This window comes from Zosterops lateralis, assembly GCF_965231275.1.
Source record: "Zosterops lateralis genome assembly, chromosome: W".
In the NCBI taxonomy this organism is placed as follows: domain Eukaryota; kingdom Metazoa; phylum Chordata; class Aves; order Passeriformes; family Zosteropidae; genus Zosterops; species Zosterops lateralis.
Genome location: NC_139801.1, coordinates 21,302,097 through 21,325,366, shown reverse-complemented (window position 1 = coordinate 21,325,366; position 23,270 = coordinate 21,302,097). Strand labels below are relative to the sequence as shown.

General features: G+C 45.9%; 1 protein-coding gene across 3 annotated transcripts in view; it reads right to left on the bottom strand.

Annotated features, from left to right (window-relative positions):
- LOC310922231 (fibroblast growth factor 13) overlaps positions 1–21,960 on the bottom strand; it is a gene marked incomplete at its 5' end in the record, with an annotated part of 329,490 nt that extends 307,530 nt beyond the window's left edge. Inside the window, 2 exons of one of the 3 annotated variants that reach the window (XM_083882683.1) lie at positions 20,756–20,908; positions 21,878–21,920. In XM_083882683.1, coding sequence (XP_083738809.1) covers positions 20,756–20,804 — 49 coding nt within the window. Of the gene's footprint in view, positions 1–20,755; positions 20,984–21,877 lie in introns of those variants that run through there. The other 2 variants (XM_083882686.1, XM_083882689.1) reach the window with 2 other exon arrangements.
- Between the last annotated feature and the right edge of the window lie 1,310 nt (positions 21,961–23,270).

The following is a 23,270-nucleotide window of genomic DNA, read 5'->3' as shown; positions in this document are numbered from 1 at the left end:
GATGGAGTCACAAATGCAGAGCATCCTGGGGTGCCCTGCAGATACTTCCTCTCCCTTGTTCACAGGGTACTTTAGCATCCCACGGTCTGGACAGGTCCTGTCCCTTTGCAGGCCTTTCCCAGCATGATCATGCCTCAAAATCCAAATTCAATGGTATAAAGCAACAAAACCCACAGAAATATTGATTTTGTAGTCAGAACAAAGTTACTTAGGAGAGCGAAAGCTGTGCACCTACAGGGGTCTCCTGTCAAAGACAATTTTTTGCATCTCCAGATTCTTGGTCTTCTTCAATTCTGTCTTACCACTGTCATTTAAGAACTCACAGGTATTTGCTGAGGATTAGTTCAGCTCCAGACACTCTCCTTCCCCTCTGCTTTGCTTGCAACCACCTAACAGTCAAAAGCACTACAACCACACAAGAAACATTCCACAACCAGGTAAACAAACCACAGGCAGGTATTTACAGGGCAACTCCATCACAGCACCACTGAGGACTTGCAGGTTTAGCCCAGGCTTCTTTACCATGAACAGAAAAACAGAAACTTGGACAAGTAAAATGCACTAGATCACAACAGCCTGATGACAAAACCAACCCACAACCACTGTAGAAACTTCAGAGGGAGAATGGTTTCCCAGAAAATGACACAATGAATACATGAGAGTACTGGAAAAGAAAATGAGTGCCCTTGTAAGGTATATACTCTTCCCTTCAATGAAAAGCATTAAGATTTCATGCTAAGATTCTTCAGCAGCTAAGCTTTTCTAAACATATTCAGGGACAGAAAGATGCTATTTTGAAAGATGCCTAGAAGGGTTTTCAGGAGACAAAGACAAAAACTAAAGTCAATGATGAGCAGTAACTGTATAATCCTGAGTCTGTACTGCCCATCTGAATGTCAGCTGTTTAATGTACAGTTCTCCTCTGACATTTTTGCTTTCAAGGCTGGCTGCCTTCTCGGTGCTCAAGCAACACATTTTTCAGCTAATCCTGATCTGTGGAGAAGTTTTATCAATAGCTATTTAATAGTAATACTGCTACTAAAAACACAACAAAAAATGAACAGCTGGAGTGTTATGTAGATAGATTTCCTTGCATAAAAGAATAAAGACAATCTGATGGTACACATGGTCATTGAAAAGTTTTTCCACTGAAATGAGAAGTGCCAGGTTTTGCAGACCTTATTATTAGTGAGAAGAATTTACTTAGCTAAGTAGCCTGGAAAATCTTGTCTTTTGAGGATCTGCTTTCAGTGTGAAAGCACTGCAATGGTGCCTGTACACATGAAGCAAAGAAAAACCCCTGAAATTTTAAATATTAACTAGATACTATTCAATTAAGGAAAGCTTTCACACAATCCATGATTTACACTGAAAAAGGACTTGACCATTTTAAAGACAACTCTCAGCATCCAGTGGCTCTGCAAGTGCAGCAATACATTCCACGGTCCCTTCTGCTCTAAACCAAGACACAAACTATTTGATCATTTAACATATGGATGTAACAACCTGCAGAATACCCTGACCACTATGTCCCCAGTTTAAAAAAAACATATAACAAAACCACAGAAACCTTCAGAAGTACAGGCATTACATTTTGGTTGCAATTTAAAAGCTGGGAACTTAGGATGCCAGTCAACTACAATACCCAGCTCTTCACCTTTATAAAGATCAAATATCTGATTGAAATGGTTTTCATTACAACATACCTGTTTTTTCTCAGGCAGAGGACTCAGTGTGCCACAACATTTCGGGCTTTGGATAAGTATTCTCTAAAATGTCATTTCTGATAGGTTATGTACAGTTTATTGGGGGGGTTATTACTTCGGATGAGACAGGATTATAAATCATCTCTCCATAACCACTGTGCACTACTTCCTGTTTAGCCAGCTCCTCCTTAAGAAGCCCATGAACCTGGAGTAAGGATGGACCACAGACCAGTGCTGAAGCCCCTGGCCAGACACACTGGGCACACCACCTTAGATGGGGGACGGCAGGACCAGCTCAAACTGGACCGGGCTGTGGCCACAGAGAAGCCTTCACTGTCACCCACTGTCCTTTTTCTGACAGTTCCCAACCCCCTGGTGATTAAGAGGGTGAATAAAATTACCCAGCACACATGACACCCACAGAGGATCCACAGCAATGGATCTGTGAAGGGCACTGAACACCAGATTCATACCCTAATTTTATCCTCACCCCCATCTCCCATAAATACCCAGAACCCTAAAACTGGGTCACTGCTGTCTGGAGGGTGGCAAGGGAAAAATCATAAACATTGATGCAGGAAAAAGAAATAAACTTTTATTGGAGGAGGGGGTTCTGCCTACCATGCCCCAGGAGCCTCAGTGCCATCAGCGTTTTGTGGTACCAAACCATAATTTAAAGGCTGAATTTTATGCCAACTCACCAGCCCTGTCAAGGCTTCCCATTTTCCATTTCAGCCCATTAATACCACGAGAAGTCAAGAGCCTCCTTTGGCCTCAGCACCACTTCTGGAAAGGACTTGTATTCCCTCCAAAAGCTGCCTTTCCTGATGAGGCTGGGAAAGAAGATACTCTTCACATGCCAGGAAAGCACAAACTCCTCCACCTCTACCTCCAAAATCCAGCACCAGTCAACAGGATTGGTGTTTCAAAGTCATGCATTTTCAAGAGACATGGTTTTCTGATTCAGAAGAGCTTTCTAACAATGAACTGCATGGCTCATAGCTATTTCAGTTTGTTGGGTTTTAAATAGCACAAAAAAATTCATGATAAATTATGGTTTTTTTAAATAACTTAGGGTAGGGAAAAATAATCACAACCAATTCATCTATTTGCAAGGAAAAGTCTTCCAGTAAACACTTGCGTAATAAAGGAGAAAATAGACAAGTTCTCCTCTACCACTAAAATTCAGCTTTTGCCGCAGATGCAAAGAGCAGACAGCATGAGCTGAGCTCAGTACATCACTAACTGATTATCTCCTCGAGAGAATAATGCAGTTTTCATATCAAGAACACACAGTTATAGGTCTCTGCAAGAAATTGCTCAGAAATACAATTAGCAGGTAATGTAATTGAACAAATATGTCTCATGGAAAGGACAAACTTCAAATTAACCAGAGCCTGAACTTTGTTGTTGATCACATTTCATACAAGCTTAAACCACCACAGTTCAACAAACCCAGCCTCAAACTGAAGGGACACTCAAACCATCAATCATGTTGAGCCAAAGTTTGCACTCAACAGGAGCTCTTGAACAGAAAGAAAAAGCTGCGGGCATATTTTTAATTCAATATATTCTATTCAGTGTTATAATTCTCTTGGAGAATGGTCTCTCCCTCCTGACCCCCTGGAGTCCCTTACCACTTAGAGTGACCCTTACTTCCTTCTTTGACCTCATTGGCTGTGGTCCAGCTATCTCTCCTCTGACCGGGAGGCTATAAATTGTCTTCCCTTCCTTTGTTCTCTCTCCTTCCCCCCTGGAAATTCGAAGAATAAACGCCTGGGACAAAGGTCCTGGGGAAAGGGCCTCTTCTGAGATATCTCACCTTGTCCTTGGTATAATTCTCTCCAAATCCTCCTAATAACTGAGCTAGCTAAAGCCCCCAGGAGGAGGGCAGGAGAGTGAATTTATACAATTCAGGATGTCACTGTTGTTTTGATACTCAAACAATTCTCACTGGCATTCAAGTTATCCATAATCTGTTCTCTCAGCCCAGCCAAGAGAGCAGTGAACTGCAGCTGGGGAGGCAGGAGGTGGTAAGAGGCTGAAAGAAGCTGCAAGGACCCTCAGAGAAGGGTATCTGTCCTTTCAGTGCACAGATGCGTGTGCAGAAGGAGGGTAGGCTCTTTAACCAGTGTGCCTGGAGGCACCCTCATGAAAATGCTTTCAGACACCAAACCTGTGCCCATGCATCATTCACTATCTGCACGAGTGAGTCGTTTCAACATCTCTGGTGTCAGCCAAAGAATCAAAGCATTCAAAATGAAGGTAAACTGACTGCTCCTGTCCCACAGTAGAACAGCACAAACACGTCATCACTCATCTCTGCACTTATGGGCACCAAATTATCCTCCCTTGGTTCTAAAAGCAAGGGCCAGCAGTCCAAGGAGAAAAATATCACAACTAGAACTAAAACCAAAGTGAAAAATTAGCATTCTAATGCCTCCACTCTTACATGAAAAACACCTCCTTACAGCAATCAGTAAGTGCCATGTCCCCTCAAAATGGCAGCTTTCTGCATGCCCATGTCACAATATTAGTGCCCACTAGAAACCCAATACCACGGGTGCATCAGCACTGCAGGGTGAGCCGCACTCCCCAGCATCCATCTCTCCTCAAAGTCTTTCAGGTTTGTAAAACCAGACAGATTAATAAAATTGACCAAGGATGAAGAAGGACTAAAATAGCTTGCTTTCTTTCTAAAGCCACTGGCAAAAATCAAACCAATTAAAATCATGATCTGAGTCAGTTTTAGTAGATTGTTGGCACCTCAGGCAAAACACTGCTAGAGCAGAGTTGCAGTTGGTTTCCAATTTAGCTGTCAGTGTGACAAGGGAAGGGACTCGAGGAGATGAAAGAAGGCATTAAGAATAACAGAGGCAAAGATGAGAACTTGGTCCACACCACGGGCAGAGGATTTGCATCAACTTCCCGCACCTATCTGACAGCAAGCCTAGCCCAGGGCATGAATAAAACCAGGAAGCAAAGAGGAAAACTTAAAGGAAAAAAAAAAAAAAAGTGCACAGACACATAGTCAATAAAGAATATTTTTACCAAGCAGTTAGCAGTTTAAACCAAACATTCCCAGAAAAAAAAATTTTTTTCAATGAGCAGGTGACAAAAGCACCTTGCAGACCACTATGGATGGATGCTTCATGGACAACAAGTCCTGTTACCTGACCAAGCAGAGAGGGAAGGCTGGGATCATCAACACCAAACCCAACAGAAATAAACCACTGGACTAGCAACTGGCACACCAAACCATGGGATGTATCTGTATGCCCTCTACATTAGAGAATCACCCCATCTGACTTCATCCAGGACAATGAAGTGTAGTGACAGCAGCAGTATTTGCAAGAGCCTGGAGGGGAGAATGTAACAACCTACAAAATACCTCAATATTGATGGTGACTGGTGCCCAAGAAGCACCAGCATGTAATGATGGTACCACCATGAGTTACCAGCAAAGGGAGGAGGCTATGCTGTGGTTACTGATGGATTCCTGGGACAGGACACCACGGCAGCTGGGAAGCTGCTATGTGCAGTCCCACACGAGCACAGAGACTGCTGGAGGGGCAGGTGAGTCAAACCAGCCTGCAGAGGTGAAGCCATCCTAGCAACCCTAGGGAGTGCTGAGTGGGGAGAGTGGCCTGTTCTGTGTCCCTCCAGCAGCTCCTGGGTGGTGGCCAGTACCCTGTGGGGTGGCTGCAGCAATTGGCAGCGCGGGGTAAATGCAGCCAGGCACTGCACCAGGGCAGGACACGGCTGCACAGGAGCAAACAGCTCTCCAAGGGTGTGCCACGTACAACAGACAGCAACACCAAGACATTAATGTGCCCAAGGCAACATGGTGATCGTACAAGGGACCTGGCAACAGCAGAGTGCCAGTCACACCAACAACACATCAGGGTACATCAGCCATGGGGCACCAAGTCAGGGCTGGGGCACCAAGCAACACCAACAGGATAAACACACAACAAAGCTGTTCTGACAGACCACGACCCCTGACAGAAGCAGTCCAAATCTAAAAAAGCCACAAGCAATCAAACAACAACAAAAACACCACCATAGGACAGAAGCTAAAAATAGGATTCAGCAACACTGTTTTTCATCAGGTCTTCTGTCGTTGTCAAGATGGCCACGACACTCAGAGTGCTTCATTAAAAACCTCAGGGGGCTTCAAGCACCAGGCATCATGTTATCTAGACATCTTTCATACCTTTTCTATGTAGCAATCCTATGGGCATCTCCCCACAGCTCTGGCTCTTTCTCTCCTTCTCTCTTCCTTCTGCAGTCCCAGCTGACTGCTCTGTCCCTAGCACGGCTGCCTAACCCTGTCTGTCCCTCATACAGCATCTTACCCTTTCTGCCCTTGCACAGCCTCCTGTCCCTTCCCCCTCTCAGCACAACCAGCAGACTCCAACTGACTCTTTACCTACTAACTCACTCCTTTATCACACCCATAGCTGGGAGGGCAAGGCTGTTCCCACTCTTTGGTAATTAACACAGCTGCAATATATCGGAGGCAGGATTGCCTTTAGCACTATCTCTGTCTAACCACAGTCTTCCTCTGTGCCTGAAAGGAGAGAGCTTGCAGTGAGCAATACCTGCCCTCACTTCGGATTCAGGATCACAAACAACTCATCAATTCCCAGTAGTTCACACGCGGCTTGAGCCAAGGTATCATTTTTCTGGGGAGGAAAAACAAGAGCAAGAAATTATTATAACTAAAAATACTGTGGAGAGGTAAACTAGAAGGCTGGGTCCTTGGCAGGGGCTGGTTCTCCTGCCACTCCTCACACACACACGCTCACTCGGGCAGCAGACATGCTGTGTGGACTGTGTCCACACACCCATTGCCCATTTTGGGGTAAGGGAGGACCTTTTCTCTGCAGGAAAGCCTGGCAAGGTGCTCACTCCCTTTTAGCTGCACCTTCCAGTGCTTCTGGCTGATCTAAAGTCGGTCCCTATGGTTTATGAGGCACTTAGAAGAGCACAGGAAGTATTTACATGTTTGTCATCCCAACTTGTGGGGACAGCACCCCACAAAGGAACTGAAAAGGGACCAGTTTCCAGAGGTAGCCAAGGTGCAGGAAATAATTCATTAGTGAACTATATTAGCCTACTGAAAGAGGTGGACGACTGATAGTCTTTGCATTTTGAGATTCTCATCCTTAACCTCCCTTCCAGATGAAAAGGATGGAGACGTGACATGTTTCCAAAAAGACAAGCTGAAAAAAGATTAACCTGGATATGAGCAAAGAGAAGTGTTTAACACCACAGCACCCAGAGAAAAGCCTGTTACTACACAAGATGGGAATTTAGCTACCACCACGCCACATCAAAAAAAAACTTAATCACATTTCGGTCTTCTACTTTAAAATCTGTCTCATGCCTTTCTCATTTGTCTGCACATCCTGATCAATTACCTTACATCAAAGCCTTGTTACACACACACAAGTTTTAATTGATTTACTCAGGTCAGTGATCAAGGAATAAATTACATCTTGGGAAATAAAGCTGGGCACACTAGGGAAGCCTGCTTCACTGCTGCCAGATTTAAAAGCTCTGAAACAAAGGCAGATCTCGTTTGTTGCCACAGTTTGATCTCAAGCTGCCTGGTGCTCTGGGAGCTGTTTAGCCCAGCTGATTACCAGCCGGCCCACTGCTGGTTTATATCAGTGCAACCAGGGTACTGAGCCTACAAGTAGTCATGCTCCACAGAAAGAACTTGTTTATCTGGCAATAAACTTTCACTGGCCACAGCAGTATAAGCCAGAATTTCTAAAGCATCAGCCATTCTCTCTACACAGTAAAACACTGAGACATCACACAGCACACTGCAGATCTGAATACTGAATAGAAAATGCATATAAAACTAACATTTCCATGCTTTGTGCTGGTATTTTGACTGGGTCAACAATTGATGCCACCACCTTTTAAAGACTCTTCATTCACACCATATTTACCAAGGTGTTAATGATCCTTCAGGACCTTTCAGTCAATAATCCTTATACTTGTGAATAAAGGTAAACATAAATAAGAAACAGCTAAATGAAGATAATGCAAGAAACTGAATTATACAGCATAATTCCCAAAGCCAATTTTTGAAGCACAAACAACCAAAATACAGCAGAACTGAAGAGGCAGCAGCTGCCTTCAAGGACATCCAGCATAGGACAGGGTAAAACTTCAAAACACTCTGTTTCAGTTCACAGCATCTTCCAGGCAATCTTTGAGAATGCAAACTAAACAGAGGATTCTGCTCCCTTTTATTCACCAACAGTTTTCTGCTGCTGCAAGATGAGATTTCAGGGACCAAATCTGTTTCTCCTACATGCTTCACTCTCTATTAAACTTGGTGGAACTACCATGGCAATTCCTTGTACACACACAAATCCCATACTGCCGAATCAAGCCTCAAAATTACAGTTCATTCTAGCAATCTTCAGGCTTATCTTAGAACATTGATTCAATACAACCCCCCCACACACTTTTTATAAAGAAAAAAACTGACAAAAAAAGAGCAAATATTTAAAACATTCATCACAACAGCAGTCAGCACTATGAAACGCAAAGCCTATCACACTTCCACTGAGGATTCGATTCAGCAAGGCTGATACTGAGCAGCACAAATCATATTTCAGTCTAACCTGACAGGACAGTACTGGCTCAGGTTCTGCTCTTTATAAGGTGCCACCCAAATAAACACCAATGAGCTATCAAAGTCTCTTACCAGTAGTTATTGCAACCCATCCCATGCACAAGGACAGTTTAAAATGCTTAAAGCAGCAATAAGAACAGTAATTAGAGATCTGACTGAGGAGGCAAAAGCACTTTAAGAAAAGCCATATAGAAGGACAGGGTTTCACACTGAGTGCAAGAATTACATATGAATTAACAGCAATGATCTTCTCAGCTTTATGAAAAGAGGAGCAATGTGTTATCTCCTCTCAGTGACAGAGGTACTGCCTGACAAACAGCTCACTCAGACACTCCTAACCACAGGGATCAAAGTCTGCTATGTTTTCTTAATTTCTTTTATAAGCCTTTTGTCACTCACTCAAACTTCCTCATGCACACTCAATGGCTCCCTCTGAAATACATTTAATGTAAGAATTTGTGATAGTGGGAACATGGCATGACAAGAATATCCAGCATTCACTGACAGGGCGCTAACAGGTTTTGGGAAAATGGAAAATAGAGATGTTTGGCACCTTGCAGGTCAGATTGTCAAGTCTTTTCTGCACTATTTCAGGCTGTCAAACCTATGTGCTTTCACTGCAGTCTGATATTACTACGAGTTATGCCCATAATATCTCCTCTTCCATTACATTCTTCCTTGTGCTCTCCAGAGACTTTTCAAAGCTAATTTTCCATCGTTCAAAGTCTCACAGAATTTGCTTTCTCCTGCCACAGCAACACACACACTTTCTCCTCCTTCCATTCTCAGCCTGGCATCTCTTATTAATTCCACAAAGCAATTTAAAGTTCATCCTTCATGATCAAATGTGGAGTGAAATAAAAACCAGACACTTCAGACCAAAAGGCACAGCCCCGCCACCTCACTACTGAGCTTCCTGCCATCCTCCACACCACTGATTCGAAACCCTGCTTTTTTCAGCTGTTATATAGTTCAAAATCTCTTCCTAACATTGTTCAGAAGTGCCTAACTTATTTTTCTGATCATACTCAAAAGTCTTGCGAAAATATCTCAGTTTTGACAGGAGGCCTTTTCAGACCAAGGGTGGAACAAGGACAGGGATGGAAAACCTGACAGGTCTTTTCCCTTAAAATAGTTCCAGTGTGACTATTTTTCCTGAGTAACCTCAAAGAAATTTTGCTTATGTCCCAGTGGGGGAACAAATTCAAATTTTTAGACCCTGAAAGTTGCCATGAAAAGAACTGACAACTTTCACAGCTCTGCATAATTCTTTTCTCTTCTACATTCATTAATTGCTGCCACTTAAATTAAGCATCCCTAAACAAGAGCATCTACTGTTCTTAAATGAACTACTAGGAAAAAGTACAAGTTTATCTTTCTCCTGTCTTCCATGCTGTTCTCTCCTTGTACAGGAGTTACTGGATCACTACCTATAAAGCTTTCATTCCTCTCCATCACCTACTAACAGGATACCCCTCATGAAAAGTGTTATTTACACTAATTCCCAACGTCCCAGAATCACATGATAGAAATTCCTCCCAAAGAAAATTATACAAACAGAACTTGAAAACTGGGGTTTTCACTGATAATCTGAAAAGAAAAAAAAAAAAAAAGGGAAAAAAAATGGAAAAAAAAAACCACCAAAAAAACCCCAAACAAACAAACAAAAACCCCACCAAAAACAAACAACATGAAACCCAACCCCAAAAAAAAACACCCCAACCCCTCTTCCAGCCAAAGAAACTAAATGTGCTACTCTCCAGTGGCCAAGTAACACAGCTCTGTGTGGAAAACAGTCAGGTGCCAACCAAGCCCTGTAGAAGATGATGGTCTCAGAAGGATGTTGGGACAACAGGTGGCTCTTTCAAATGCCGTTTATTGCATAGATGGTGTAACAGCAGTCCTGGGTCGTGGGTGCCAGAGCCAAGCCTATAGCTGTCAGCATCAGCTTATAGGTGACACCTGAAGCCACTTTAGTTTTGGTTACAATCCATTATATATTTTTCTTTACAGAGCATCTTAATACATACAACCAATCAGCATCATACACAATACCTTTACCATACTTTCTAACCTATCCTAGCTATTATCATTACCATACAATAGTTAGTACTACCCAATCACAAAAGTATGTTACAGTTTAAGCTTAAAGTTGTTTTTCTGTTTTCTTGCAGTGGAAAATTCCTAAATCTTTTCTCTACTTGCTACATCAGCGTGTCTGTTTACCTATGGTATCCTCTGCTTTTCTTGGGAATTGTCTTTACTTGGTAAAAACATCTTTGTTTGTGGTCAAATATACCTTTGCTCTAGCCAAAAAACCTCCTTTCAGTCTGACTTAACCTTTGCTTTCTTAGGTTATCCAGTAACTGTTACTTCAGCAGTTTCTAGCTTGAAGTTTCTTTTATTCTTCTATATCAAAACTAGCTTTCATTTCTAAAGAGCCTTTTGCTAAGCATTCATTTCTGTAAAACTTTCCTGTTAAACTTTCATCCTCTCCAACAAAGCCCCAGCACCAAAGCAGACATTCCTTTATCAGCCTCCCTGGCCAGGCAGTATCCTGAGCTTGAAGTGAATCTGAAACAGGTCACACTTCACCCCAGAAATTTTTTTTCAGCTGGAGCCAGACTTCTGACTTTCTGCTGCTGTAGCTTCCCCATCAGGTGATCAAGAAGGGCCTTGCCATTTGAATCCTTCTGACTTACTTCACTTTTACCATATTTTATTGAGTTCCGCCAAAACAAATGAAAACCTAATATCCTTTCCTCAGAAAGCAAACACGGGGCAGAGCGGGGAGAAGAGCAGAGCAGCAGATGAAAGTCACTCCAGCTCTCCTTGCCCAATCACTTGAAAGCAGTCGGCTATTTTTGGCAGTCTCTGAACGTTCAGTCACTGGTATCCAAGATGAGAAGCACATGTAGAGCAGAGCACATGACAAACCTGCACTGATTGTACACCAGTGTAGCTGCAGAACCTCTCTATTCCTTACAGCAGGAGAAATATTACTTCAACATCTGCAGCATGGACTAGGAATGAGCACCTGCACTTCATGATGGCCTCAAACTACAAATCAAGATTCCCTTAGGAAATGCATACCCCTGTAATTCCCACCAATACTACAACTCCCAAAAACACCTCCACATCTTTATTTTACTAGGGAAGACTTTCATGGATCAGGTATTCTAGCTCTGCACCCCACAAGAAGTGACAATGGCTTGCAGTGACAATTGGGTCCATCCTAGTTTTGTATTCTCCTGCAGCACTGGGAGGAACAAAGTGTAAGTGACAGCAGTTCAGATAATATGATTGTGTATATTAGTATAACTGTGCATAATTACAATGAAAATATTTATCATTTTCCAGGCAGCACTGTAGCACTTGGGCAAATTGAGATGTAAGAGCAACATAATAATTTCACATGTGTACTGAACATGAAAGATAGCTGCACAGAACTCTACAGTAGATGTAAAATCCAAAGGACAAATGTTTCTTTGTAAGCAATTTGACAGCACACTGACAATGTCTGGAAGTAAATCCAGCTTTAGCTACTTGAACGTTGTGGCCAGTACCAGTGAGCTACTTAAGAGACAGAAGGGAAAAGAAAGGCACCTACCATCTTCTTGGTAACTGCTGGAAGATGGCTGAAAGAACAAAATCAGAAGAAATCTCTGTCCCCTTGTGTCTGCTGGGCAGGTAAGAGTGTGCTGGGCCGAGTGTGAGCAGAGCTGTGCTATGGATCACCTGGAGCTCAGTGCATTGCTCCCTTCTCCTGCTGGCTCTCTCCCCTGCCTTTCCTCTCTAGTTCTTTCATACTTTCTATTGGATCTTTCCATTTTATGCAAGAAAAAATGCCCTGCATTTTTTCCCTTCATTTAATGAAAACCAGAAATTTCTAAAATTTGAGTAAAATGCCACCTGCAACAGAAGAGGAAAAACTGAAAATTCCTGGTTCCCCTTTCCTGGAGGTACTTAAAAGCTGTCTGGACACAGTCCTGAGTGATGTGCTCAGCAGCAGGAGGAGCTCCAGTGCTCCCTTCCAGTGAGGACCATTCTGTGATTCCATACACAAAATAAACAGAAAAATAAAACAATTACATGAGTGCTAGTGTCTAGGTTTAGATAGGCAGGTATTTGCTAGGGAAGATTGGAGTTACTCTTGGAATGTAAGCCCTTTCCCCCTTAACAAATTTTTTTAAATCTGCAATTAAAAGGCTGTCAGGCAAAGATTTTGGGAATAGGTATAACAGTTCTTTACTAGGGATATTAAAAATACAAATGTTGTAGTACAAAAGAATAAGCAAACAACCAAACAAGGAATCCCAGAAAACCCTGACACAGTCAGAAGTACAACCTGACTCCCTGTTGGTCAGGGTGTTGGAAACAGTCCAAAAGTCATCCCTCCTGGAGTGGCAGATGTGGTCCTGTTGGAAGCAGAGATGATCCTGTGGAACCAAGGGTCCAGAGATGGGTCTGGTCTTCCTTTGGGAGTCCCGTGGGAACACCAGAGTGCCTGGCGACACTTGTGGCTCCTTTTTATTTAGGTGGAAATGGTTTGGCTCCTTCTCCTTGGGTGGAGCATCTCACAATAGGATGATGAATTGTATCATGTCATTGGTGAGCTTTAATGGCTCTATTAACAGAAGATATTTTCATGGGGGTAGTGGAAGAGTGAGCAGAGATAAGAAACAATGCTCCACCCGGTTTTAACAGCTGGCTTGTTATCAGAGAAGGCAGTCACTCCCTCCCTTCTGGAGTTACAACAGATAAAGAAAAACCTCCCCAAGCGAGCTTTGGCCATCTCTTTGTTTTGGTCAAGTACTCTTTAAGTATCCAACACTTAGTCTCCTTGGTAACTTATGGGGAAAAATTCTTTAAATTAAAAAAGGAACAAATTAACCCCAACAGCTAGTTACCACTGAATTTGAATAAACAGGTTAAGAAGGCAGGGGAAAAAGTGGCTCAGAACTCCTAAACTTATATAATTAAACACGGTGACTAAAACCTGAGTGAAGCCGCTGGAAGCGCAGAGCTGACGGTTGTCACCTCTGCTGTGCAGTCCCTGGGGAAGCCACCGGCATGTGGGAATGGTCACCTGCAGCCTGGAGAGAGAGGGAGCTGCCCAATTCCTGCCCAGTGAGAAGGGGAAGTCACCTGTCACCTTCATCACCAGAGGCTAGGGCCAAGCCACCAGCCCTTGCTGTCCCCCCATCACCATGCTGTGTGTCACTGCCCAGGGCTCATCCCCAGGGGCCTCTGTGAGGTGGCAACAAGGCTGCCCCAAGAGGCTTCCAGCACATCCCATGTGGTTCCAGAAGGTTCCACAAAGGCCTCACCAATCCTGACAGCAAACACCTCGGTATGTTTTCAGGGGATGGAGGAGGGAGAAGATCAGAAGCATGATCAGATGGGTACTGGACTGCTGCTGGTGAAATCCCACCTCTGGGATGTCAGTCCCAGCTGCCACAGCCCACAAGAACAGGGATACAGAAACGCACGAGAGTAGTTCAGCACTGCTGCTGCATCCCCTGTGCTGAACAGAGGTGAAGCTATCACTTTACAAAGTGACACCCAAAGCAAATGCCTGCAGAACACCCAGGTCAGAGGAGGATTACATGATGACTAGCTCTGATCTCATCCCACTAACACAGGAGAAATTCATCCTAAATTGACTGGTAACTAAAAGCACATGTATCAAAGATATTAAGCACTTGTTAAACAATTTATTCTTAAAGCAACCAAGAGAGCCTTATATCAATTATGTCAAGCCACAGCTTTTGAGAAGCATCTAGAGATTCCTGGGCCACAGAACAGAGTGATCTCTATAAATACACCTTCCTTTCAGCTACAAGCACAACTAGTGTCACGGGTAATGAAGTACCACTAGTTCAGATTTAGTCAATCTTGAACTGTGTACATGTAATGCAGCCCAGATCAACGGCAATTCTATTGCTATTTCAGGAATATCTCTTCTTCCCACTTCATTTCTGTCCTCTGCTCCCTCCCACCTCACAGTGATGCTCTAATTATTCAAACAACGTAAGCAGTGTTCAATTCATGCCAGCCCTTTCTTCCTTTAGCACTGACCTTGCTTTATACATCACTTTCACAAAACTAATTAAGTGGAGAACAGTCTCACTTTACACTCTCTTCATGAAAAGAACTGAATTGTTACCTGCCTGAGGGTGCAATTCAAATTATTTTTGCCTTCATTTCACTCAGCAACACAATACAAATATTGAGCATGAAATCAGACCAGCCAATTCAAGGAAACCCTTTCCCCAAGATACCACACACAAAAATTAAAGGATTATTGTAAATAACATATATAACATAGTTGTCTCATTTTGGTTCTCAACATGCATTTTCATGTAAGCTTGACCAAGACATGCTTTGGGAAAAGCAGGGAATTTTGTTAGGTGAAATGACATAGTTGAGGAAAGAAAAACAGTTTGGGCTACACAAGCCCTAGAGCCAGGGTCAGCTAAGAGGGATAAGAGTGGCTAAGAAACCTTCAGTCCCACAGAGGAGATCTGAAACCACAAAATCTGTGAGAGCATACAGCCACCAACAGGGCAGTTCCTCTCCAATGTACATCAACACAAAAATCTTGGTCTGAAAATGCTCAGCTAGAGGTTGTCTAGGATGTGAAGCTTGTCTTCTTAGAGTTAAAAATGTTTTGTTTGTACACAGGACACCTCCAGATTTACAGAGAATTTTATAAAAGCATGGATTCACTGCTTGCAGGAGACTGAGGAACAGGACTTGCCCTGTCTTGGCTCCTAAGAAAGTGGTTCATACAACTCTGGAGCTGTGTCTTCTTCAACACACTACAACACTAACACACAATGAAGAACAGAAGCAGAAAATGAAGATTCATTGACCCAAGGCTACCCTGCAGCACTCAATTCCCAAAGCACAGAGGTAAGACCAGTGCCTTGCAGGAAATCTCAGTAAATGGCACAAATACAATTAATGACAAGTCTCCAGTGTAGTGTGGGTGGTTACAGACCAGAGATGCCAGAAGCCTAAGCCATGCAAATTCTTATGCATCTGCTGTGGCTGCTGGTGCTCCTCCCTTTGCAGCGCCCTGCAATGCTCTGTGGGGCTACTCATCCTCCAGACTTCATCTGCCTGGGAATTTTTCCTTTGAAGATGAGATTTGGCATCTGCCAAGAAGCAACTATCATTAAGTTTTCCTCTAGAAGCAAAAAAAAGATGACTTTTACTACCTTCCGTACAACACGAGTTCTTGGCATGGACAGCAGCCACACAAGAACCAACACTGCAACAAATCCCAGTGTGTGGAGCTTGTCCCCGAAAATCCTGCCTTGCTGTGGATTTCCTCAACACCGAAAATCATTAAAGAGCATCAGCACGAATGTGCTGGCATTTTGATCTCAAGACTGCTTCCACTTTTTAGTTGCTGACATTTTATCAACATATGTGAGGGGCCACTGTCTTGGGATTGAGAGGGAAGGATGTTTCTTTTATAAAGAGTTACTGTCGTTTGTGGTACCAAAGCCAGTCCTAGATAATGAGTCATACCAGGAGGTAGTTACTGTAAATATTCCAAGCATGGGCACATTAACAACCACCCACTAATCAGAGGCAATGCCACAGGCAGACACAGAGAACTCCCACTTCTGTCAATGGGAGTTTTGAATGGATCAGGATCTCAGCCAAGTACTGAGTATCTATTGTGACCTGCAGTATTAATATCCAGGATGGGATGGGTCATGGCCCAGATTTTGGCTGTCGCTTTCCAGTGGGAAATGTAGGCATCTATTTAAAGTGAAATCTGCAATCTCCTCAGAGATTTCTAGTGTGAAGTGAACAAAACAAAACCACTGTGTTTAATACTCTCTGGTGTCATTAAATGTTTATAATACAAACACAAGTTCTGATGTGTAAGTCAATAGCACCAATTGACCACAAAAAGACCCAATGTGCTGCTGACAAACATCTGCCTGAACAGATCCTCAAGTTCATATCCTAAACTGCAGCTGAAGTTTGGTGGGGCTTTTGGTCTGAAATGCAAAAGAACTGGCACCCAAATTTCTGACAAAAAGATAAAGAAATGCCCTGCCTGTGACCTGAGCTGGCCAAGGAGCACTTGAGGCAGTTAGCACCGTGCTCCCTTCTCCCTTCTCTCCCAGAGCTGCACTTGCTGCTAATTTTGATTCTGTGGACTCAGACCAAGACGTGGTCAGCTTACATGCTGCTCCTCTTCAGTCCCTGAAGAAAGTTACTTTCTCATGATTCAGTACTATAGAAATATAACTGTTGAGATCAGCTTCTTTATTTTTGTCAGCTTTTCTCCAGACCTTTCAATCATAAGCTGCATTATACTATATTCTCATAAAGCCAGGAAAAGCAGTAATAGATACCTCAACATTTTGACTTCTATTTTTCCCAAGTGATTTCTCCAAGTGCTTTGTTTTCTGCTGTCACTGAATTAGAATAGTACCTGTACTTCCAAAGTCTTCACTGTTACTGTCACTATTTCAATACACTCTTCACAGATTAGAAGCTTTCAGCTTCAAAAATGCTCCTATTTTGCTTTCTGCAGAAGAAAATACACTCTGCATTTTCTCACTGCTTATGGCTGAGGTTATCAGACTTTTGGACAGAAGCTATCCAAGTTCCTTGTGGTGACACCATGGTGACAGGAAAAGATCCTCCTGCATCTGCTTTGATGGGGAAGCCAATAGTACATATCCCCTTAGTAAAAAGAAAAATAAATGCAGATTAATCCATTCCTCAGATATAGTTTGAGACTCTCTGCTCCAGCTCTTGACTTTGCTCAGAGCCACACAAATTGTACAGCAGCCTCTGGAAAGAGCCTGGCTGTAATACCAGACAGCACAAGTTCTCTAAGGCCCAGGTCCAAAACACAGGGCTTTCAGCACGTGTAGCTCCCTTTCCAATGCCCAATATTCTCCTACTGCCCCACAGGTCTCCCCTAAATAAAAGATAAAAAATTATTTAATTCAAAACAGGTTATGTTGGTACAGCCCCAAAGACCGATGGGGACACTCGATGTACTGTGCCCAAAGTGCAAGGCAAAAACTCTTGGGGAAAGTGCCCCTGGCACACCCGAGGCTCGGCACAGCAGCTCTGTGGCAAGACAAGAACCTGCCTGGTGGGAACTGCTCTGCTGTGCTGGGAATGCACCCGGGGCACCTCCTAAGCACAGAGCTGCTCCCAATCACCAGTGACCACTGTGGAATGCTGAGCTGCTCTTCTCCAATCCTCACATTCCTGCCCATCCTGGAAGCAGGGCACTGTGAGGAGAGACACCTGCCCCATGACAAACCCAGCCCAGAGGGGACAGGCTGCTCTCTGGAACCAGCTGCTGGCTACCCCAAACAGCCTCCATCCACCCTGGAGCAGCAGCAGCACTGCCAATCTGCCTTTGAGAAGCAGCTGGGAGGATACTTGGGCTCACAGCACCCTGCACCTGCCCAACTCTCACACAGTCTGAAAAAACTAGGGGGAGAGGGGAAATCTATGCTATCATCTGCCATAATCTTATAGGTACACACTCACAGTTAATGCAGCATCTTGCAGAAAGTAAAGGTGCACATCCCTGAGTTCCTTCTGTTAATCCATGAGCTTTATTTAAGATTAGGATAGATAATTCTCAAACGTCCACAGCCACTTTTAAAAGCAACCAGGTATTGAGCAAACACAGTTATCACTGGGTTTTCCAGGCAGGACTTACAAGTGGGACCAACACACTGTAAAGCAAGCAGTTACTTTCCTCTTTGGCTTCAGGAAAAAAGTGAAAAAAAAAACCCAACTAATTTAATTAAACATAGATTTTGATACTTCTGTAACACCTGCAGAACTCCACAGACTTTACAAAGGGTAATTTAACTGCAAACAACCACTGCAAGGCAGCTAAGTATTTGCTCTGGATTGTGCTTATTCCTACCAAAATCCAAGGCCTTTCAAGGTTCTGTATAAATCAGTTTTTTCTAAAAGGAACCACCTCAAAAGTCTATTGAAGAAAGTGTCTTTCAACAGCTTACACAGTGCAGCTCCTACATCTGGGCTGAACATGGCCCTCCCCAAATTCTATAGAGAACTACAGCAAAGTCTCACCTCATGCATGGCCCTGCAATGCCTAAGAAAGCTTCAGGAGTAAGAAAAGCTGACACTGCTCTCACTGAGAAGCATTCCACATTTATTAGGCAAACATAACCCTGGGACACCTGCATTTACAGCAGGTATTCAAACTACATCATGTTACCTTACAGAATGGGGGTACATGAACTATCACCACAATAAGCTACTTGTATATAAAACATGATTATGTTGTTCTTTGAAAGATGGGTTAAGTAACTCAGAAACACAGAGCTTTCTCTCAGGACTCCAGTGCCACAGTACGGCTGCAGAAAAATGCAGGGAATGGTATCCCATCATTTCCAGCCAAATTACTGTATTATTGTATAAAAAAAACCCCAAACCAAACAATCTAACAAAAAAACCACCCATCGCTGTCTGGATTTACTAAGGCTACAGACAAATTAAATATTCCCATTTAAGAGTATTAACACTTGCAATCACCAAAAGAGAATTCAGGTGGTTCAGAGGAAAAAGCATTTCCTATTTTTGTCTACAACTCAAGAGGCTAAAGAGGACCACGCAGCCTATACATGAACTAGTAAATATTAACTCTTTCTCACCATCCCCGGAGCCTTTCTAAACGCTATTTCACAGGTGCTAACCATGATTCACAAACCACCTCACACATGTACCAGCTCCTCCTGCTGTACCTAAAACTGCCTCTTTACTTGGTGATAACAGAGAAAGTTTTTATAGGAGCTCAGGGAGCATAGCAGCGTCTTCTGGAAGCAGAGTATCAGCACCAACTGCTTTTCCTGGGAGCCTCAGAATATTCACCTTCTGGTACCCTTTCAGCACTGACATCACAGCCTCACACGTCTCAGGCATCACTCATTGACTCATTAACAGAGATACAAATGCCTTTGTCCCACTGGCCTGAAATGTGCCAAAGCCTTTACACAAGCAATTTCAGACATGAAGTATGTCATTAAAACATGCAATCGTAGCACAAAATGGAATATGTAAGCTTGATTTTAAAAATAAGCTTTAAGGCAAGCATAGCACAAGTATGACAATTTCTTTGTTTACGATTATAACACAGTTCTAAATCATGCAAAATAATTCCTCAGAAAGGCAGGAATCTTTTGTTCTGCACGGCTTAATTAATTATTTAAAGTGCAATATAGTAAATAAGGCCGTCATAAAAGAAAATCAAAACCAACTCAACTTCAAAGAATATAATGTAAAGGCAAAACATTTATCTAGGAAAAAGGAAGGTTTTGCAATGCATATGAGTTGTGAAGTTGATTGTGTTGCTGAGAAAAAACGTGAGGCAAACGCTAAGGTTTTGGACATAAGACAGAACATAGTAGGAACGGGAAAAATAGTTGGGAAAAAAAACTCACATTAAAAAAAAAAAAATGAAAAGCTCTCCAAAGCGTTAAACATAAACTTTCAAAATCATGAAACCAAAAAACTTTTTATCAAGAATAGAAAGGTTGAATTGTTTTGATTCGGCCTCCCAGGCTGCTAAAAATGTAAACGACAGGGAAGTGTTTCACTCCGTTTTCTAGAACTAGTAAATAAGGAGTAATTTTTGGTCCTTCGGGGTGGCCCGGCCCACAGCCTCCCCCGGGACCCCCAGCTGGGCGTCAGAGACCACCTCTGGGTGTGCGAGGAGCACGGGGGGTCACCGCCCCGAGGGATACCGAGCCCCGCACCACCCCGCAGTCCGACCGAGGATGGGCACGGGGGATACCGCCACCTGTGCGACTCCGAGCGGGCACTGCGCCCGGCCACGCACCCCGGCAGGGACCCCCTGTACCCTGGCAGGGACCCCGGCATCCCCAGTCATGCACCCGGCGCGGGCAGCCCAGCCCCGCACGCCCCCAGCGCCGCGGGGTCCGGGGCGAACCGGGCCGGGGAAGACCCCCGTGCCCAGCCCCGACCCCTGGCCCCGGGAGTGCCCCGGCCCCGCGTCTCCATGGCGATGTCTCCCCGCCCGGCTCGCCGCGGCCGGAGCCGGGGCCGCCGCAGCGCCGAGCACCCGCAGCCCCGGCCAGGAGCCGCCCCCTCCCCGGTGGGGAACGGGGGGACAGCGATCCCGGCGGTGCCGCATTGAGCGGCCCCCGCAGCCGTGCCGGGGTGCCGGGCAGCGCCCTGTACGCCGGGCAAAGCGGGCGCCGCTCCCTCCTGTGCCGGGGTCCCCCGAACCGGGGCTGCCCCTGAGCCGTGCCCCCCTCCCTGCCCGGTAAGGTCGAGCTCTCCGCGGTCGGGCCGGGAAACGAGCCGGTTATTGGGGCGGCTGCGCCTGCCTTACCCTTGGAAGCATCTTTCTCTTCTTTGGGCTTGATCACCTTCCCGCTCATAGACCCCAGCTTGAGTGGGAAAATCCCCGGGAGCGTCGCGAATTCCAGCTGGACCCAAAGAAACCTCGGGCGGGGGGCAGCGTCCGTGCGTGTGGGGGGATCCTCTACACCGAAAAGGCAGAAATAACACCAAGAGAAGGGGAGAGGGGGAAAAAACGAGGAGCCGGCGAGCTGCCCACTCCCCGGCGCGGAGCCTTGGAGCCCGCCGCCGCCGCCGCGGTGCCTGCGGGAGCGGAGCGGGGAGCGAGGGGCTCCGGCAGCCGCAGCACCGAGCCCCTGCGCCGCTCGCCGTGCCGGAGACAAAAGCGATATTCCCTGTGTCTGCCCGGCCCCCTTCTTCCCCCGCCTCCTCGGCTCTGCCTCTCCTCCCCAGGACCAGGGAAGCGCAGCTGGTCCTGCAAGTCCCACCGACCGGGGGGAGGGGGGGTACCGTGACTCGGGGAGGGGTTGTTTGCTTGTGTGTGTTTGGTTTGGGTTTTTCTCTTTTCGCATCCTCCCCTAATAATAATGGGATAGAGCAGCAGAGCTGCAGCCGCGGATAGGAGGACGCGAGTCCCCGTCACTGCAGAAGAGGCGGCAGGTTTACGCTCGCGGCAGCGAGGAGGGCTGGAGGGAGCAGCTCCAGCCCCCCCGGCTCCGCGCATCCCCCTCCCCATCACCCGCACCGGGGCTCCATTAAACGGTACGGGAGAGAGCGGGGTCAACACGCATCCCGCTGCTCTCCGGCGACGGAACGATGCCCCATGGCCGGAGCTGGACTGTCCCTCGGCTTGGGGAGCCGCTTCCACCCCCGTACCGCAGGGACGGCTCTGGGCATGAGGCCTGGCGCCGCCCGGTCCCAGCCCTGCAGCCTGTTGATGCCGTCGCGGGAGGGCAAAGCGCCGGCCAGGGACACCGGGGGCGAAGGGGGGATCGGGTTCCCTCAGCAGGGAACACGCAAAGCCCGCGCCGGCTGCCGCCCAGCCCTGCTGCTCTGCCCCGGGGCGTGGGACGGCGCTCACCCCCTCCCTCCCCCTGCTCCATCCCCCTCGGGGAGCAGGAAGGGACCCTCAAGAGCAGGCAGAGCCCCTCACCTGTGCTAAAAAGCGGCGTGTCCCGCCCCCCTCTTCCACCTCGCCCCGTTCTCCTCGGCGGGGCCAAACTTCTGCCGGAGCCGCCGTCGGGGAAGGGAGAAACCCGATGCAGCCCCTTGGAGCCCGGCCCCGCTCGGCAGCGCCTAAAATAAATCGCCGGGAAGGGCGAGCCGTTCAGTGCCTGGGGGAGCCCCTCGGAGCGGCAGCCGGGCTGCTCTTGCCCCCTCCCCCTGCGGCCGAAGACACACGAGGGATTTCTTCAAGACTAGGAGGGAGCAAGGCAGGGCTGGCACCCGGGGGAAGGCAGTGTGCTCTGAGCAGCGCCCCGCACGCCGTGCCTCACTGCCCGCCGGGGGTCCCCGGCTCAGCAGCAGCCCCGGGGCCGCTATTTTTAGTGGGGCCGAATTCCTGCCCGGCGCCCTCCCCTGCTGCAGCCCGGGACAGCTGGGGACAGCTCGGCTTTCCGCAGCCAGTGCTCCGGCTCCTCCTGCCCCTGCCCCCAGCAGAACAGCCTCTGAGTAAGTGGGTGATGAAACAGGCGTGGGATTAAGTCTCATTCCCACTGCACACTGGAGATCAAGTGCAGTTAGGGATATTAGGGCTGTTTAAGCTAAGAATCAGGAGCCAGGATGGCAGCTATGATCCTGACTCTTGATTGACTTTGTAGGAGTAGCTTTGCTTTGCTTTGCTTTGCAGAGACACAGGATTGCTGGGGAAGTGGTGGTCACCATCGCTGGGGGTATTTAAAACCACAGAGATGTGGCACTTAGGGACATGGCCCAGTGGTGAACATGGGAGTGCTGGTTAGCAATTAGATTTGGTGATCTCAGAGGCCTTTCCCAATCAAAATGATTCTAAGATTCAGTAAGCCCTCTGATGATATTGGAGTTGGAGTGCTCTCCATGTAAGTCTATTTCACAAAAGCCTCTTCAGTTGTTTGTTTTTTTAACACATCAGAGACTCTCCAGGGGGTTAAAAACCTGGTAGTCTTCTTTTCTGTATCTCTCCAAAGAGGGACCACTGAATCCAGAGAGCTGGAAGTGGAATGGAGAGGGAGAGATTCTCTGTTTCAGCTGAACCAGCACTGTCAGAAGTAGCTGATGAACCTCAGCAAGGAGATTTCAGCTGTCCAATATAACTTAGACTTGATTTTCAAAGGCACTTGCAGTGTCTTTGCTGAGTCAGTGACAATTCACACTTCTGGTCTGAGATCTTTCCAACAACAAATGTCACTGATAAACGCTGTGTTAGTGCTGACAGTGAACCTGCCTTACCTGAGCCATTCTCATCTTTGCCAGGAGATCTGTTCAGTTTTGCAGTAGTTATTACATTGACCAAATGAGGCCCATACACTCAAACTTACTACACTGGAAGGAGGCAACAGCTCAGCAGG